The 17,330-nt window shown below is 39.6% G+C and overlaps 1 protein-coding gene across 21 annotated transcripts in view; it reads left to right on the top strand.

Moving 5' to 3' along the window:
- RABGAP1L (RAB GTPase activating protein 1 like) overlaps nucleotides 1–17,330 on the top strand; it is a 460,914-nt gene that overhangs the window by 317,058 nt on the left and 126,526 nt on the right. For 18 of the 21 annotated variants that reach the window (XR_004961000.1, XM_036273775.1, XM_036273790.1 and 15 more), the window contains one exon: nucleotides 3,464–3,505. Coding sequence is in view for 20 of the 21 variants with exons in the window: in XM_036273775.1 (XP_036129668.1) it covers nucleotides 3,464–3,505 (42 nt within the window). In the remaining variant the exon portion in view is untranslated. Of the gene's footprint in view, nucleotides 1–3,463; nucleotides 3,506–4,354; nucleotides 4,505–14,677; nucleotides 14,699–17,330 lie in introns of those variants that run through there. The other 3 variants (XM_036273785.1, XM_036273784.1, XM_036273798.1) reach the window with 3 other exon arrangements.

The following is a 17,330-nucleotide window of genomic DNA, read 5'->3' as shown; positions in this document are numbered from 1 at the left end:
AATAAAGATACATTTTCAATTTAATGAATTCAGATCTTGGCACATAGAAGATATTCAGTGGATGTTGGTTTTACGTACTTTCTTGCTCATGGAGGTAGACCTTGCACTATAAAGAATGAGTAACCATAACAACATATTTACTTCTTGATTTTGCTCTTAATAATTCTTCAAATTTGAGTCCTATTAGGAAACCTTACTCTCCCTCAGTAGCACCCAGATTGCTGCAGATCACATATGCCTGAAAGGGGGAGGCATCTGGAAAATGTGTAACATCTTTTTCTTTGAAAAATATATTTCAAAAAATAAGTATCAGCTCAGTTAGGCAGATGTTGAGTCATGGTGGACACTGAGGTGACGGCCATTCAGATTCAGTTCGTGGTGCTCAGAGGTGTGAACGGTGGTTCACTTAGTTTACTTGATTGTTGGCTGGGACCCTAGGACCATGACTTGCATTGACATTATCTTTGTAAGTCCAACCTATTTGTAGCTTTTAGACTGACCAAACACTGGCCCATGGAAGGTTTCTGTAATTTAACGATACCTCTGATTATAGTCCTAAGTGAGAATGTCTTAATTAAAAGAAAAAGTAGATATTAAAAAATATCCATCTGAGGTTTCTTTTGTTACTCTCCTCTCAGGAAATCAGGATACATTTTGTAGTGACATGAAGATCCTGATAGAATAGCAAGTTTTTCCTGATTTTCAACAACTCAGAGGTCTGAAAGGATCTTTGTTTGCACCATCTGGCCACACTGTTCAACTTCAATTTAAGGCTGTGAAGTCTTTACTTTTCTTGTGATTTTTTGTTTTGTTTTGTTTTGTTCTATAGATAATGTCTAGAGCTTCATGTAAGCAGATACAGTAACACCTGACTATTCTGAGCTTGTTTAAAAAGTTTATATACATTTTTTTTCCTGGTAACTGCAAGTCATTGCTTTAGCTTCCTAATCTTAAAATAAATGATCTATTTTTTGTTTAAAACAAATATTGTGTTCCCTTTTTACGCACAATCTTTTGAACAGAACGTTAGCATTCATTGACGCTGTTTGATTATCATGATGAACCAATGGTAAATATTGAAGGGTTATTGGCTTCACTAAATGGGCCAAGATCACTATAATTTTTATAGTTTTAAAAAAGTGTATCTTCTGTTTCTGTCAGATTTAATATTTTAATTCTGACAACTCTCCTTGCAGGCTGTCTGCCCTAATCCCTTCTAGCACACACTTTGGTTTTAGTTAGCTACTTCTAGATCTATAAACGATAAAATCACATCACCAAACTAAATTGAATAAATGTTTCTCTTTGGTGTTAATGAGACCTATTTTGGCTATTTAGAAATTTTTCTTTTAATTTCCAAGTTCTTGTTTGCATTTTTCATAGCTCAGTTGTCTAGTACTTTCTCTTTGAGATAATTGAAGAAAAGGATTTTTTACTATAGTTTGATGATGGTTCTGTAATTGGTTTAGCTGAGTCCGTAGGGAAAAGAATAAATCCCAGAAAAGTTGGGATAGCTAGAGTAGTTCAATCATTCGGTCATCAAATAAGCACTTACTGTGTGCATCCCACCAGCACTGTGTGGGGAAAATGTGGTGAAAACACTGTCACTAGATGTTAGAAGGCTTGGAGGGTGATTCTTGCCTGCTGCTAAATACGTCTATACTCTATGGCTAGTCAAGTTCATCTTATGAAATATATTAATTATAATACATGTTGTGAGAATCAGTGAGATTTCACTATTCCTGTGAACGCAAGGAGGAGGCGGAGGATTTGGGAGGGAGGTCGAGAATATAGCAGAGTTGGTTGAACATGGAGTGGCGTTTCCAAAGAGTCCGTTGAAGGGACTGGGAAGAAGAGGGGGACAGGAGAAAGCTTAGGAGAAGGGACCAGAGCATCATGAGGTTAGGGAACTAAAGACAAGATAGGCTTACATTCCGAGCGCTGGCTGGGGAAACAGAAACAGAGCCAGGGGGATTTGGTCTTGATGGCAGGTGCCTGAGCACCCAGGTTGTGAGGATCCTCCACTGTGTGGGGTGCGGGGAGTGTGGGGCAAGGCGGCAGCAGGTCTTTTTTCTTCTGGTCTGCAAGTTTTGGCCACAGTGGGCAGCAGCTGGTGGGTGAGGAGGCAACTTTAGGAAAGCAAAATCTGCTTAATTATAACCCAAGTCTTTGGTCTCCAGTAGACATCTTTCTTTTTTCTAATTAGTCACTAGTGATCAAAACCAGTCTAGGGCCATTGCGTGGGTGGTGATGAACTATGTCAGTCTGTTTTTGTCTCCTGGCCTGATTTTTCTTACTTCCTACCGATTTTGTTTTCTTAAGGAATTAGCTGAGTAAACCTAAAATCTCCGACTAGATAGTTTGTGTTTATCATTTTCCCTTCCACCATCACATCATATTTTTGGTGGCTGACTGTGAAAGATTAAATTAGCAAATTATAATAGAAATGCATTTGAAATACCTAGGCCTAATCCTCACTTCTGTTTTTGGAGACAGAAAAAGTTCGGTTTATTAGAAGTTCTTTGCGTAAAACATCTTATACAGCTCTATGTCCTAAAGGCAGACAGGTCACATTTGTGAACAAGGAGAAGAGGGTGCGTCACATAGACCCTGGGCGAATGGGAGATGTTGACTCACCGTCACCTCCTACTTGAAAAATCTCTCTTCTGATGTATGATGACTCGATGGGGAGGAGACAATGTACCCTGTGGCACGCTTATTTCTGACTCTGTCATCTTGAGCATTCCAGATTCCCACTGCCTTGAATTTAACATCTCTTCAGAGAGATTTGTGAACTCAGAGTTCACAGTTCAACTCCAGTATGGCTTCTTCACAAGCTATTCAATTTGTTGATTCCTAAAGAAATACTGCCCTGGTTTTAAGGAGGGAAAAAAAAAAAGGAAAAGCAAGCCTAGCAGATAGACCCTAATTATCATCTCTAGTTGTACAAATACTGCTTGAAAGCCAGAACTAAAACAAATAACAAAACAGTAAGAACAATGGTGTAAATACAGTGTGATACGTACAACTCCCTGCACGCGATCTGTCCCAGTTATCAGCAAACTCTTTGTCGTGTTTTGTTTTGTCTGTCACTGACAGTTTGACCTCATCACCCAGGCGTACACACCAGGAATTTCAGTTAAAAATTCCAGAGTTCTGCACACTGCCACCTTGACCCAGGAACTTGAGCTTTGCGAGCCTTAGACCATGCCAGTGACCCAGAAATAGACGGAAGGAAAGTGATTTATTGTAAAACAAGACTGTTACGTGAACATTGATTAAATAGCGCCCAAAATTTGCAGAAAGCCTCTCTGAGAAAGGGAATACCTTTTAAAAAACCTCACAGTTTGTTTAATTATTATTGTATGTGAAACTGATGTGTAGGAGTCTTGGGAAAATACTTACTAAAATTGTAGTAGATGCAGCAATATTGATTTTTGACTTTTTTTTCTTTTAATTTCAGGGTTTGAACATAATCTTTCATGTAGCCTTGGCTCTTCTAAAGGTAAGTCAGTTTTTTAAGTTGCCAAACTCTCTGACCTCTCTGCCCTTGGAACTGGGCATAATTCCACTTACCGCCTCTGAGTCATTCTAGATTCTTAAACACTCAAAACAATTTCTTTGAGGAGCTCCGATCCTCTTCTCGCTCCCATTCTCTTTTGTTGTTGTTTATTTAGAGTTTGTTTCTTTGTTTTTCTTATAATCTATTTAATCAGGCTATCATAGCACTCATTCCAAAAACTAAAAAAAAAAAAGGGGTTTTCATTCATACAAGTTAGATGATATTGAAGATATCAAAGAAAAAGTTAAAACCAGTTTCTGTCAAAATGATGCTAGTTTTTTCCTTAAAATACTTCTTACCATAATAACATCCCTGGAGGCACCTAAACGTATCATTGAATTATTACCGAAAGCCTCTGTAATCTACTGACTAAAAAAGAAACTGCTACATTTCAATTCGCAGTTTTTTCTCTGATAGCTAGAAATTTATAAGACACTTTAGAATTCAGTTATAATTACCTCATTGGATTTTATGTCAACATATCAATGAAGCTTTAACAGTGTGGTAACAGTAAGACATTTGCTGCAGAGTTGGTGAAAATAACCCAGTTGGTTTTTGTCCTTCAGTCAGACGTGACATTCTGTTATAGAAGACAGTGATTGCCTTGTTTATTAAAAGATGGAGGCTCATGCCTGGCCGGTGTGGCTCTGGCTGAGCGCCCACCCTGCACCGAGAGGTCGCTGGTTTGATTCCTGGTCAGGGCACACGCCCAGGTTGGGCCAAATCAGGGGCATGCAGGAGGTGAGCAGTCGATGTTCTCTTTCATCAATGTTTCTCTCTCTCTCTCTCAAGTCAATAAAGAAAAAAAAAAAGAAGACGGAGGGTCACCTTGTCCCCAGTCAAGTGTAGTGGATAAAATTGCAGCCACTGGGCTCAGACTTGATTCTGATTTCAGCTCCAGTAACCATGGGCAGATACTAGAAACTAATTTATGGGATTATGGTAAGAATAAAATAAGATGATACATGAAAGTTTCTAGCATAGTGTCTAGAAAATTGTATTGCCTAGTTAATAATATTAGTTGTCGTTATAGTGATTACTATTGTAGTCACGAGATAACTCATAATCTGTTTCTAGGTTCCCTGTCATGCTTCCAAATTTCCCAGAAGATAATGACTTGATCTCTTCAGAGAGCCTCCTGATGTTTTAGGGAGCTTCTGTACTTAACGGTGGAAAACCTTGATCTGGAACAGACGCACGGTCTAGTCCTGGGGCCTGTGCAGCTGCTGGGTCGCTGTGCCCACCTCTGACTCCATTAAACATTTGTTTTTTGTGAAGTTTTAAATGTACCTTAAATTGTCCACTTAATCATTTTGGGTTTAGATATGAACAATTCTTATGCCAAAGTTATTTTAGAAGTTAGGAAAATATTTAAAATACCTTCCACAAAATAACAAACCTATTTGCATGTATCATTTAATGGAGTCATGGATCTCCCTACTTCTAATTCTTGTATTTCTTGTTGTTAAAACAAACAAAACCAAATACTGTTTAAGACGCTTTCTGAATAGGGAATAAGACATTTAGAATGCCTACGTAGTAAAGGTATTATGTAATTCAGACAGAAAATAGTATTAAATCATAAAGTAAGTGTAAGGAAGTCAAACAAAGTTCTGATTTTTCCTATCATGTCAAACTTTTTAAAAATCTCAGATATCACATCTTTCCTATGATATCTTTCCTCATTTTTTGGATGAGGAAAGTGGGTTCTACAAAGTGGGTTCTCTTCTTGAGGATTTATAGAATCTTCCCACTTGGGTAGTTTAGACTCTCTGACCTGGACTGTTGCTATGACATCTTTTAGTAAAAATATTGAACACTTACCAAGTGGCATACACTTTTCTAGGCATCGGAGATAAAGTATTGATGACGACACACCCCTCGTTCATGGAGCTTGTGTTCTGATGAATGATAGTAATTGAACAAATGTAATGATTTTAGCATCATATCTGTTTAGGTTTATCAAGGAGTGATGTTGGTGCAGAGGGGAGAAGAGTCCCCTTCTTTGGATTAGCTTGTCAACAAAAGTGCTTTGAGGGGGTTATCTGAGCTGAAAAACTAATGAAAAGAAGCAACCAGCTATGCCAAAATCTGTAGAATGAGCTTTCCAGGCAGGAGAAACCAGCATAAAGGCCTTAGAGAGGGTTTTGTATGCTTAAAAAGAGAAAGAAGATCCCCCGTGGAGTGTGGTAGGTAAGAGAAGTTGCTAGCTTGGATTTGGGTGTGGGCAGTGGAGCTGAGAGAAGTGGATAGCTGTCCTCCTCCACCTACTCGTGACTACTGTCCATTCCCACATGGCCACCACACTTGTCGTTTTAAAACAAATCTTGTTATTTACTATTCAACAAATATTTACTGAGCACCTGTTTGGAGACAGAGATTATTCTATAATCCTTTTTTTAAAATCTTTATTGTTGAATGTATTACAGATGTTCCTCATTTTCCCCCCATTGATCCCCTTTTCCCCACTCCTGCCCCCTTCCTGCCTTTTCCCACACTTTTGTCTGTGTCCATTGCTTATGCATATATACATATAAGTTCTTTGGTTTATTTCTTCCCACCCCCCAATCCCCTTCCCTTTGAGGTTTGTCAGTCTAGCAACCAATTTGTACTTCTTCATCCCTTCACCTTTTTCATCCGTTCCCCCAACCCCTCTTCCATATGGCAACCAACAAAATGTTCTCTGTATCTATGAGAATGTTTCTGTTCTGCTGTTCATTTTGTTTGTAGATTCAATTGTTGATAGGTATGTATTTATTAACATTTTGTTTGTTCATATATTTTATCTTTTTCTTCAAAAAGACCCTTCAGCATTTCATATAATAACAGTTCGGTGGTGATGAACTCCTTTAGCTTTTCCTTGTCTGGGAAACTCTTTATATGGCCATCGATTCTAAATGACAGCTTTGCAGGATAGAGTAATCTTGGTTGTAGGTTCTTGCTTTTCATCATTCTGAATATTTCTTGCCACTCCCTTCTGGCCTGCAAAGTTTCTTCTGAGAAATCAGCGGACAGTCTTACGGGAACTCCCTTGTAGGTAACTAACTGCTTTTCTCTTGCTGCTTTTAAGATTCTCTCTTTGTCTTGAACCTTTCGCATTTTGATGATGATGTGGGCCTCTAGGGGTACATCTTGTTTGGGACTCTCTGTGCTTCCTGGACTTGTATGTCTGTTTTCTTCACCAATTTAGGGAAGTTTTCTGCCATTCCTGTTTCAAATAGGTTTTCGATTTCTTGTTCTCTCTCTTCTCCTTCTGGCACCCCCAAGATGCGAATGTTGGCATGCTTGAAGTTGTCCCAGAGGCTCCTTACACCATCCTCATTTTTTTGGATTTTTTTTTTTTTTTTTTGCTGTTCTGATTGGGTGTTTTTTGCCTCCTTATATTCCAAATTGATGGTTTACTTCTTGGCTTTACCTACTCTACTATTGAATCTGTGTAAATTATTCTTTATTTCAGTTAATGCCTCCTTCATTTCTGACTGTGCATTCTTCATTTCTTACTGGTCCTTTTTTATGCTCTTGAGGCCCTCACTAAGTTCACTGAGGTTCTCACTAAGTTCACTGAGCATCCTTATAAGCAGTATTTTGAACTCAGCATCTGTTAGATTGCTTATCTCCATTTTGCTTAGTTCTTTTCCTGGGGTTTTGTTCTGTTCTTTCATTTGGGACCTGTTTCTTTGTCTCCTCATTTTGGCCGCCTCACTGTGTTTGTTTCTATATATTACTTAACGAGAGGTATGGGGCAATCTGATACCAGATGCTTCTTGTTTGAAAGAATTTAGGAAAAACCTGAAGCAGGATCCAAGACAGGCCAATCCTATGGTTAAGCAAGTGGCAACAGCTTGGGGGGGCCTGAAAGTTGGGTGGGGCGGGGCCTCAGGGAATCATCAGGGCGGGGCTACCAGTGTGAGCCAGGTTGCTGGAGTCCCAGATATGGTGGCTGTCTGCCGCCCCAGGGAAGGGCTCACCAAAGGGACAAAGGCCTCTGACTGCACGTCTGTCCCGGAGAAAGCCCCCTCTCCAGCCCTCGCTCCAGTGCCAAACAGCTCAGTGCTTCCCTGTATGTCTCTGGCGCCCCTCGAGCTGCCTCCCCTCCAAGTTTAGAGGGAGTGAGACTGGTAAGTCCATGCATGGGCCCTTTAAGGAGCTGCCTGGGGCTCCAGCTGCCTCAGCCTCCCTGAGCCTCAGTTCCCGCTGGTTTTTCCAGCCAGAAGTGATGGAAATTCTCTTCCTGGCACTGGAACCCTGAGCAGGGTGCCTGGTGTGGGACAGGGACCCCTCAGTCCTCGGGGAGGACCTTCCCAGCCAAGATGTCCTCCTGATTTTTATCCGCCACACGTGGGTGTCGGACCAGCCCGTCCCCTCCACCCTCCTCCCAGTCTGGCTGTGGCTGCTGCTTTAATTCCGTAGTTGTAGGACTTCCATTCAGCTCGGTGTCAGGCGGTTTTGAATGATGGTTGTTCTGTAGTTTAGTTGTAACTTTGATGTGGTTGTGGGAGGATGCGATACCTACGCCGCCATCATGACCGGAAGTCTGGAGTCTATTCTGTAACCTTGACTAGATCAGTGAACTAAAATGAAAATACTTGCCTCTGTGAAGCCTGTGTTCTAGTAGGAGACAGTAAGAACCAAGAAACATAACAAATATGTACATATTGTATAGAGAAGCAGTAGTGCTTCCTTATATTCCAAATATAAGTACAGCAGGAAAAGTACAATAGGGTACAGGGCACTGTGGTCGGCTTTGCCATGGTAAATAGGGAGTCAGGGTGGGATGTGGACCAGGACTTGAGGCAGTGAGGCCTGCGCAGTGCTGATGTGCATGAGAGCATTCCAAGCAGATGGAGAGCCCGCAGAGGCTCCGTGCTGAGTGCAGCTAGACAGGGAGTGAGGGAAGGGCCTCAGGAGGCGAGTTAGAGAAGCAACTGACCCCTTGCCTAAAACTCTTCAATGGCCTCCCACTGCTCTTGGGATACATGTCACAATTTTTATTTTTATTAAAAAAAAATTTTTTTGCCCTGGACAGTTTGGCTCAGCGGTTAGAGCGTCGGCCTGCGGTCCGTAGAGACCCGGGTTCGGTTCCCGCTAAGGGCACGTACTTCGGTTGCAGTTTGATCCCGGCCCTGGTTGGTCGTGCGGGTGGCAGCCACTCGATGTGTCCCTTCACGTCGATGTTTCTCTCTCTCTCTTCCTCTCTCTTCCTCCCACTCTGTCTGTGCAAAAAATGGAAAAATATCCTCGGGTAAGGATAAAAAAAAAAAAATTAAAAAAAAAATTTTTTTTCTTTATTGATTTTTAGAGAGAGGGAGAGAGAGATAGAAACATCTATGAGAGAGAACATCAATTGGCCACCTCCCTGCATGCCCCCCACTGGGGATTTTGCCCACAACCTGGGCTTGTGCCCTGACCAGGAAGTGAACCAGTGACCTCTTGGTGTGATGTTCAACCACTGAGCCTCACAGACTGGGCTAAACGTCACAATTTTAACATAGTCCATGAGGTTTTCATGGTCTGGCCAGGCTTAGCCTCCCCCTCCTCTCGCTCTCTCCTCCCTCTCACTGCGCGCTCTCGTAATAACTGACTATCTCCATAACCCGGGGCAGGAGTCCCTCCCACACCAGCAGGATAAATAGGAGGCAATTAAAACAATGAGGGTTTGGATTCTCTTCATTTTTGCTAACCCTTGTTACAACCTTTTTGATGATGGCCACTCTAGTGGGCGTCAAGCAGTATCTCATTGTGGTTTGATTTGCATTTCACTGATGGCTAATGATGTTGAGCATCCTTTCATGAGTTCATTGGCCGTTTGTATGTCTTTTTGTTGAGAAGCCTTTACTCATATCTTTCCTTCAATATTTAATTGGATTATCTGGGTCTTTTTTTTTTTTAATCCTCACTCGAGGACATTTTTCCATTTTTTGTTCAGATAGAGTGGGAGGGAGAGAGAGGAAGAGAGAGAGAGAGAAACATCGACGTGAAAGAGACACATTGAGTGGCTGCCACCCGCATGACCAACCAGGGCCGGGGACAAACTGCAACCGAGGTACGTGCCCTTAGCGGGAATGGAACCCTGGTCTCTCTGGACCGCAGGCCGATGCTCTAACCGCTGAGCCAAACTAGCGCCAGGGCGTTATCTGGGTCTTTTATTATTGAGCTATAAGGGTTCTTTTTGCAGTCTTCTGTTTGGCAGTGAGTCTTGCCCCTTGTGTGTTGTGACTTCCATGAAGGAATGCCTGTTGTCCTGGTGGTGGCAGCAAAGCACTGCTCCTTTAGAAGAAGAAGCGCCCAGCCCCTTCTAGTTTGGTGACATTGCTATTCCTTCACACCTGTTTCTCCTTCCAACATAATTTGAACGTTCAGTTTGTTTTTAAGTTTTCTCTAGTGTATCTGTAGTTTAATGATGGGTTTAGTTTTAGGATGCTATCTAGTGGATGTTAAAACAAACACAAATGTGGACTTCTAGCTAGTACAAGATACTCAAAGAATTTTAAAGTTTTGAAGTTCTAGAAATAATGCATTTTATGGATTAAATTATTCTTACCAGGTGTTTCCAGATATCCAAGTAATATGTTGGATCCATATGAAGAATCAGACAGCTATCATCACTATGTAATTGTGTAGCATTTACCATCTGTGATGAGCTCTCAAATGCATTTTTAAAATAGTTAATAAATGAAATGATTAGTAATACACTTATGAATTGTTCAGCACTTAAAACATACCTGGTGTTATGCTAAGCACTTTAAAAGTAACCTCCATGACCTTTAATTTTTTTCTTTTGTTGTTATTGTAGTGACCATTCTATCATTTCTAAGCGTGTAGTTCAGTAACATGATGTATGTTCCCATTTTTGTGTGGCCATCACTACCGTCCTTTAGAGCCTTTCTATCTTCCACATCCTCCCTGCCCCCAGCCCCTACCAGCCTGCCTTCTGCGTCTGTGAGGCTGTGAGGCTGACCACTTCAATACCTCATGTAAGGAAGTATACAGTATTTGTCCTTTTATAACTGCTTATTTCACTTAGCAGAATGTATGACCTTGAATTTTAATAGTAATCCTATAAAAGGTAGGATGAGTCAATATTCTCATTTTCCAGATGAGGAAACTAAGGTTTTAGAAGCTAAGGAACTTGACTAAAGTCATTCAGTTTCAGTGACACACCAGACTTAGAACTGGGCCTCTCTTACTCTAGAACCCATGTCCTTAACCACTAAACCATGGTGTGTGTGTGTGTGTGTGTGTGTGTGTGAGTGTGTGTGTGTATGTTAAACCTTGCAGTTACCCTGTGAAGAAGAGAAGATTATTCCCATTTGATACTTAGTTCTGATAGCTCTCACTCAAAATTCCGTGCTTTTTCACACTGTACAGCAGGAGACCCTTCAATTTTAGTGAAATCAGCTTCCATTTCACAAGTCCATGTTCACATTGTACTATGAATGAAAAGGAAGTTGTTTTTTTTTTTTTATCCAACTTTTTGGAAGACTGTGTAGAGAATAAAAATGTTTTCTTTAACCCTCAGGATCCCTGGCTAGATCTAAAATTAAAGTGACAAAGAAAGATTAACAGGAGAAAAGCGTACAGATTTATTTAATATTGTTTACATGATATGGGAGTCTTCAAAAGGAAATGAAGACCTGCAGAACTGGATAAACCTGAGTGCTCTGATGCTAGGTTTGATGAAAAGTGGACAGTCGTGCAGAAATATGGTAGGACAAAGGAAGTAGGAGCTAAATAAAATAAACTGAGGAAAACTTGGCGAGGCCTGTTTGTATTTTTCTCAGCATCCTCCTGTCTAGGAGTAAAGGATGTTTCTTTTCTTCAGGTGTAGGGGCGAAGAACAAGGCAAGGTCAGAGAAAACTCCTGCTCCCATCACTTTCTCCTTCAGCTTGAATATTTAATATGTCCAGGTGCTGTATTTGAGGTGATGTGTTCTGCATCCCATCACTGCGCATTTAAAGATAGTCGTCCCAATTTTAAAATGTCACTGGTTGAATAGGACAGAAACAGAGCCAGAGCAACAAGGAGCCATTGTTATGTCAACAAGTAATTGAATTTAGGTTAATGAAAACAAGTTCACTATCAAGAATGATCATGAAATTTAAATATTCTCTGCTCTTGACTAGCTAGAAAAATGTTTGATTTTTTTACAGTCCTTAAGATGTATGAAGTCATACTTGAATCCTGTTTAATGCCCATTCAAACTTTATTTTGCTCTGACCAATCACTGTGTGTGAGCTGAGCATAGGGCGATGTCATCAGGAGACTTTTGTCAGAGGATGTCACTGCCCAATAAGTTTTTATGATCCTTTTTATCTGCAAGAGTTGCCAGTATTGCTTTTCAGCATGAAATAGACTAATTTTGTTCATTAAAGTGCTGACAGGGTTGATGACTCACTGTGGAAATCGATAGATATTATCACAATAGTATAACCGGTCAGAGGAAATTCAACTGAAGCATATAAAGATTTATTTGATACTTGGTTTATGCAGGTTGAGAAAAGGTTGAAATATACTTCTTTTGCTGGAAATACAATAACCCCAAACCTCATCGCCTTGTTCTTCTTTTCTTCGTTGTTTCTGTTCCTTGACTAAGGAGATTTGGTTTGGGCAGAGCCAAATGAATTTAGAATGAAATCTTTTATTTGTGGCATATGTAACCTGGATTAATTAGGGTATAGGCCAAGCTGTTATTTAAAATGATAAATGGCACGTGAAAGAGAAACCATAAAAAATAAAGTGGTCTAAATAAGGTAGTTTATTTCTCTCACACATACCAGTCCACAGAAGAGGGTCGGCTCCACGAGATCACGCAGGGACTTCACTTTCCCACGCGTCTCTGCTTCACCGTCTCCTGGGATGTTTTCCTCATGTACACGGTTAAAACAGATCAGTGTCACATCTGAGTTCTAATTTAGACGAAGAGGAAAATTTTAAGCAAAAGTAGAAGACAAGCAATTTCTCCTTAAACAGACAGTGAGGAAGTTTGAATACATTACTTTTGCTCACATTCCATTGACGAAATGTTTTCTATTGCCACACTTGGCTGCAAGGAAACTAGAAAATACAGTGCCTTGTTAAAATTATTCTGTCTATGGAAGAAGGAGATATTTTTTTAGAGAACAATTAGCAGTCATCATAGTTTGCCCCTCTGGCCGTTCAGTATCTAGAATCACCTTTATTCCTGTACATAAACACCGCCTCCTTCCTAAGGGAGACATTCAAAGGTCTTATGCAATTACCTCATCTGCTCAAAGTCAAGGGTCTCTGAATGATGCACAGTCCCATGTCTTGGGTCTGGGATGGTTCCTCACAGTCCAGTGACAGGTATCTACTCATGTTACATCCAATGTACAGAAGTGGTAGGGAAATGTATAACTGGAATAAAAGCTCTCATTTGGAAAAGGGAAGATGGGGAAACACACCAGTCAGTGGTCCATGGAAATTTACAGGAGTCCTGCTCTAGCAGTGGAGAAGGTTTTCAGTGAGCCCATCTGGCTACCCTTTGGTTCCAAGCTCTAGAAGCTACACTGTTATCCACTGTCCTTCATGGTGACATCTAAACTTAGTGCTAGAGTGTGCACCTTCCTTGGAAGCTCTACGGTTTTCAGAGCTGCTTACTATTTGTGGGGAGTTGAAAGCCTGAGAGTTGTTTTAGTGATCAAACAAATGTAAGGTTTTTAAAGGCAAGCCTTCTTTTGGGAATTAATTCCCTCCATATTTTTGTAGGCTTTGTTTTTTTGCTTTTAGTTAGTGATCCAAAGATTTCTTCTAAACATAGTTCTTAAGTCTTCTTGTTGTATTTGTCTGTTTTCAGTGACCCATTCTCTACATTACCCCTTTTTAAAAAAATCCTCACCTGAAGATATTTTTTACTTGTTTTGGTTGAGCTGTCTTAGAGATACTTGTGGAGAAATATAGAAGCTATTTATCCTTCTGTTTGGGGGACAAACTGGGTTTTCCAACCCTGAGGCCTCAAATTATTGTACTTGATCAGTTGTACTTTTCAACCACTTTCTCTAGAGCAACAGGGATTGTAAACACATACATGGTCTACCTTTGAAGTTGTCAGAGGTAACAGTTTCACCAGCATTGTGACATGGCATAAAGGGTCACCAGTTCCCAGCCTGCAATATTTGTTTCCTGTCTTGTCTTTCACTCAACCACAAAGCCAAGAAACTTATTTGAAATTTTAATTTTGGCAGCACCTCATTTCTGGGTACTAATTTCTCTATTAGAGGATAGGCTAAACTATCATATCAACCCAAAATACATTTATTTAAGCCCTTATTTGGCTTAAATAAGGAAGACTGTAGTGATAGGCCTGTGCTCCAGGCCTGTGTGCAGCTCAACTTGATGACATGTTTCAGGGGCCCAAGTTCCTTTAATCCAGTTGTTCTACAGCAGGGTTTCCTAATTCAGTACTATTGACATGTTGGGCCAGCTAATTCTTTGTTGTAGGTGGCTTCCTTGCAGGATAGGGTGTTCAGCAGTATTCCTGACTTCTGCCTGCCAGCTGCCAGCACACTTCACTGGTTAAGAAAAACAAAATGTCTCCAGACACTATTAGATGTCTCCTGGGGAGCAAAGTCACCCTTAGTTGTGAAATATTGTTTATAATGTCTTAGAGTCATCTTCATCTATGTGGTCAAAGCAGATTTTGATCCATAGCAAAGAGAAAAATCAACCAATCAAAATAAGCCAGATGTCATAATTAGCAATGCCATTAAAATAATAAGTATAACTTTATTCCATATTTTCAAAAGTTAAGTAAAGAAATGTAAGCTATTAAAAAGGCCAAAATTGAATTTTAAGAGATAAAAAGTACAGTGTTTAATAGAACTAAGAAATATATTGAATGAAATTAATGGCAGATAAGACATTACAAAAGGAAAGATTAGCAAACTTGAAGACATAGCCATTGAAACTATTCAAAATTAAATAAATATATATAAGAATTTTTTAAAAAGAAAGAAATGAGTTGTAACATACTCCTGGATATGTAATTGGGGTCCCTGAAAAAGAGGCAAAGAAGAAAGGGTAACAACAATAAAAAAAAATTGGAAGATATAATGGCTGCTGTTTTTCTAAAGTTGATGAAAACTGTAAACCCACAGATCTAAAAATTTCAGTGAAATTCAAGATAAAGAAACATGAAGAGAACTATACCAAGGCATGTTATAATCAAAACCAGTGATAAAGAAAAAATCTTAAAAACAGCCAAAGAGACACCATATCTACAAAAGCACAAATGTAAGTATTACAGCAGATTTCTCTTTAAAAACAATGCAAGTAGCCCTGGTCGGTTTGACTCAGTGGTTAGAGCATCAGCCTGTGGTTCAGAGAGACCCAGGTTTGGTTCCCACTAAGGGCACGTATCTTGGTTGCAGTTTGTTCCCAGCCCTGCCTGGGTTGTGCAGGTGGCAGCCACTCGATGTGTCCCTTTCACATCAATGTTTCTCTCTCTCTCTCCCTCCCACTCTATCTGAACAAAAAATGGAAAAATGTCCTTGGGTGAGGATAAAAATAAAATAAAATAAAATAAAATAAAATAAATAAAAATAATAAGATAAGATAAAATAACAGAAACAATGCAAGTAATAAGACAGTGGGGCAACATCTTTAAAGTACTAACCTCATCTAAAAGTGAAACTTTCATTTAAAAGCTAAGGGAAAATGCTTTTACAGGCATTAAACTTGAAAGAATTCACCACTAGCAGATATGAATTACTAAAAATGTTAAAGGAGATTCTCTGGCTGAAGGAAAATGATACTTGATAGAAATTGGAGTCTGTTCTACACAAAAGAATGCAGATCACCACAAATGAGGGCTATATGGATAAATACATGACTTTCCTTGTCATTTAAATATCTATAAAATATAATTCACTGTTTAAACAAAAACAACAATGTACTGTGGGGCGTGTAATGTATGTATAAGAGAAATGTGTGACAATAATAGAGTAAAAGGAAGAAATGGTAGTACATACCATTGTGAGGTACTTATACTATAATAGATGTGTATAATGTCACTTAAAGGTAGACTGTGATAGGTTAAAACAACCCTAAAACAATCACTATGATAACAAAACAAAGAGTTATACTAATACACTGACAAAGGAAAGAAAAGAAAATCATAAAAAAACTATTCAATGTAGAAGCAGCAGGAGAAAAGGGAAAGGGAAAAGAATGCATCAAACGAATATAAAACACGTATCAAGGTGATAAACATGTATGCACCTAATAAGACTTCGAAGCAGACTGACCAGAAAAAAAAAATAGATACTAATTACCAACAACAGGAATGAGAAAGATGACATGACTACAGTTTCTAAACATTAACAAAGATAATAAGAGAATATTATGAACAACTTAATGACAATAAATTTGACAGCTTAGGTGAAATGGGCAAAGCCCTTGAAAAACACAGACCACCAAAACTCACTGAAGAAGAAAGAGATCACCTGAGTAACCCTGTGTCTATTAATAGTACTCTTTTCACAATACATTTAATTTTGCAACTTGAAATGTTTAATAACTGGAAGAAATGGAAGCATGGTCACCTCAGCACTACATTCCAACAACTGAACAAAGTCAGTTCATCTGTGTCTTAAGACAGAGAAGCCACTGAGAAAAACAGCACGAGACTGAGTATTGGAACAGAAGTGTTCACGGCTTACCTCCTACTTAGTCATAGCTCTCTAGTCCCACTGATCATGGGGAGGGCATTCTGCAGGTGTGGTACTCTTCCGCTCTTTCATAGTCCTGTGCTCCTCAGGTCCCTTCCTTCTCTGCCCACCCCTTTGGTGGGTTCCTCTTCCTCCTCAGCTTTTAGCAATAGACACGGCTTCGGGCCTTCTGTATTTTTGCATTGCATTAATTCACTTTCCAAGGAACAAATAATTCCTAAATTTTGTCCTAGCTCAAGTTCCAATTTTGTATCTTCAGCCTTAGAGAAAATCTTCAGAGGTTTTTGATACTCCTTTTTCATTATCACTATTCGTACTTGGATAACACATCTTATGTACAACACACCTTCAGGAGGTGTCATTTACAAAGAGAATGATCTGCAGGGCCATACATCATGTCCTTGATTATCACACTTTATTCATCTTTTCACTCTCCGGTCAAAGTCTTTGAGCTGAATTCTAGCACTGTGTTCTGAAAGTGTCTTTATGTCACATAGTATGTCCCTCTTCTCTGTTTACACAGAGCCTTCCCAGCCCCTCACATACCATTAGCCCCTACATTCTGGCTAAAACCCTACCTCCTTTAAAGCATGTTCCTGACTCTTTCTCAAATGAAATGAGTGCCTGCTGCAATGCAAAGTGTATGGTTTTTGACGCTAACACACTGTCTTTCGTTTTATTTAAATGTATCCTAGGAGTACGTCCTGCATTCTTCAGTTGGACTGTTTATTTCTTAAGAACAGTCTGAAGCTTATTTTTTATGTCCCTCCAGTGGCAAGTGCACTTCTGCATGTTTAGCAAGCATCCCTGACTCCTGCTGGGGGCAAAGGGCTCAAGGATTGCCCGCTACATTGTCCAGTTGTTGTATTTAAGTAGATTACTTCTAATCTAAAGCAGTCTTTAAGATGGTTTTGATTTTTTCTTAAATGATCTATACTTTGTTTTCAAGTTTTAAATTAGAGAAAAAGAAATTGCATTAACCCTTGCTGCTTCTGATTAATATTTGTTCATCGTTCGGGTAGTAAATACAGGTCTTTTCACATAGATTATGGATACAGGAAACTCCTTTCCTCTGAATACA

The sequence above is a fragment of the Molossus molossus genome, unplaced genomic scaffold (assembly GCF_014108415.1).
Source record: "Molossus molossus isolate mMolMol1 unplaced genomic scaffold, mMolMol1.p scaffold_m16_p_20, whole genome shotgun sequence".
NCBI lineage: Eukaryota > Metazoa > Chordata > Mammalia > Chiroptera > Molossidae > Molossus > Molossus molossus.
This window is presented reverse-complemented; position numbering and strand designations above follow the sequence as displayed.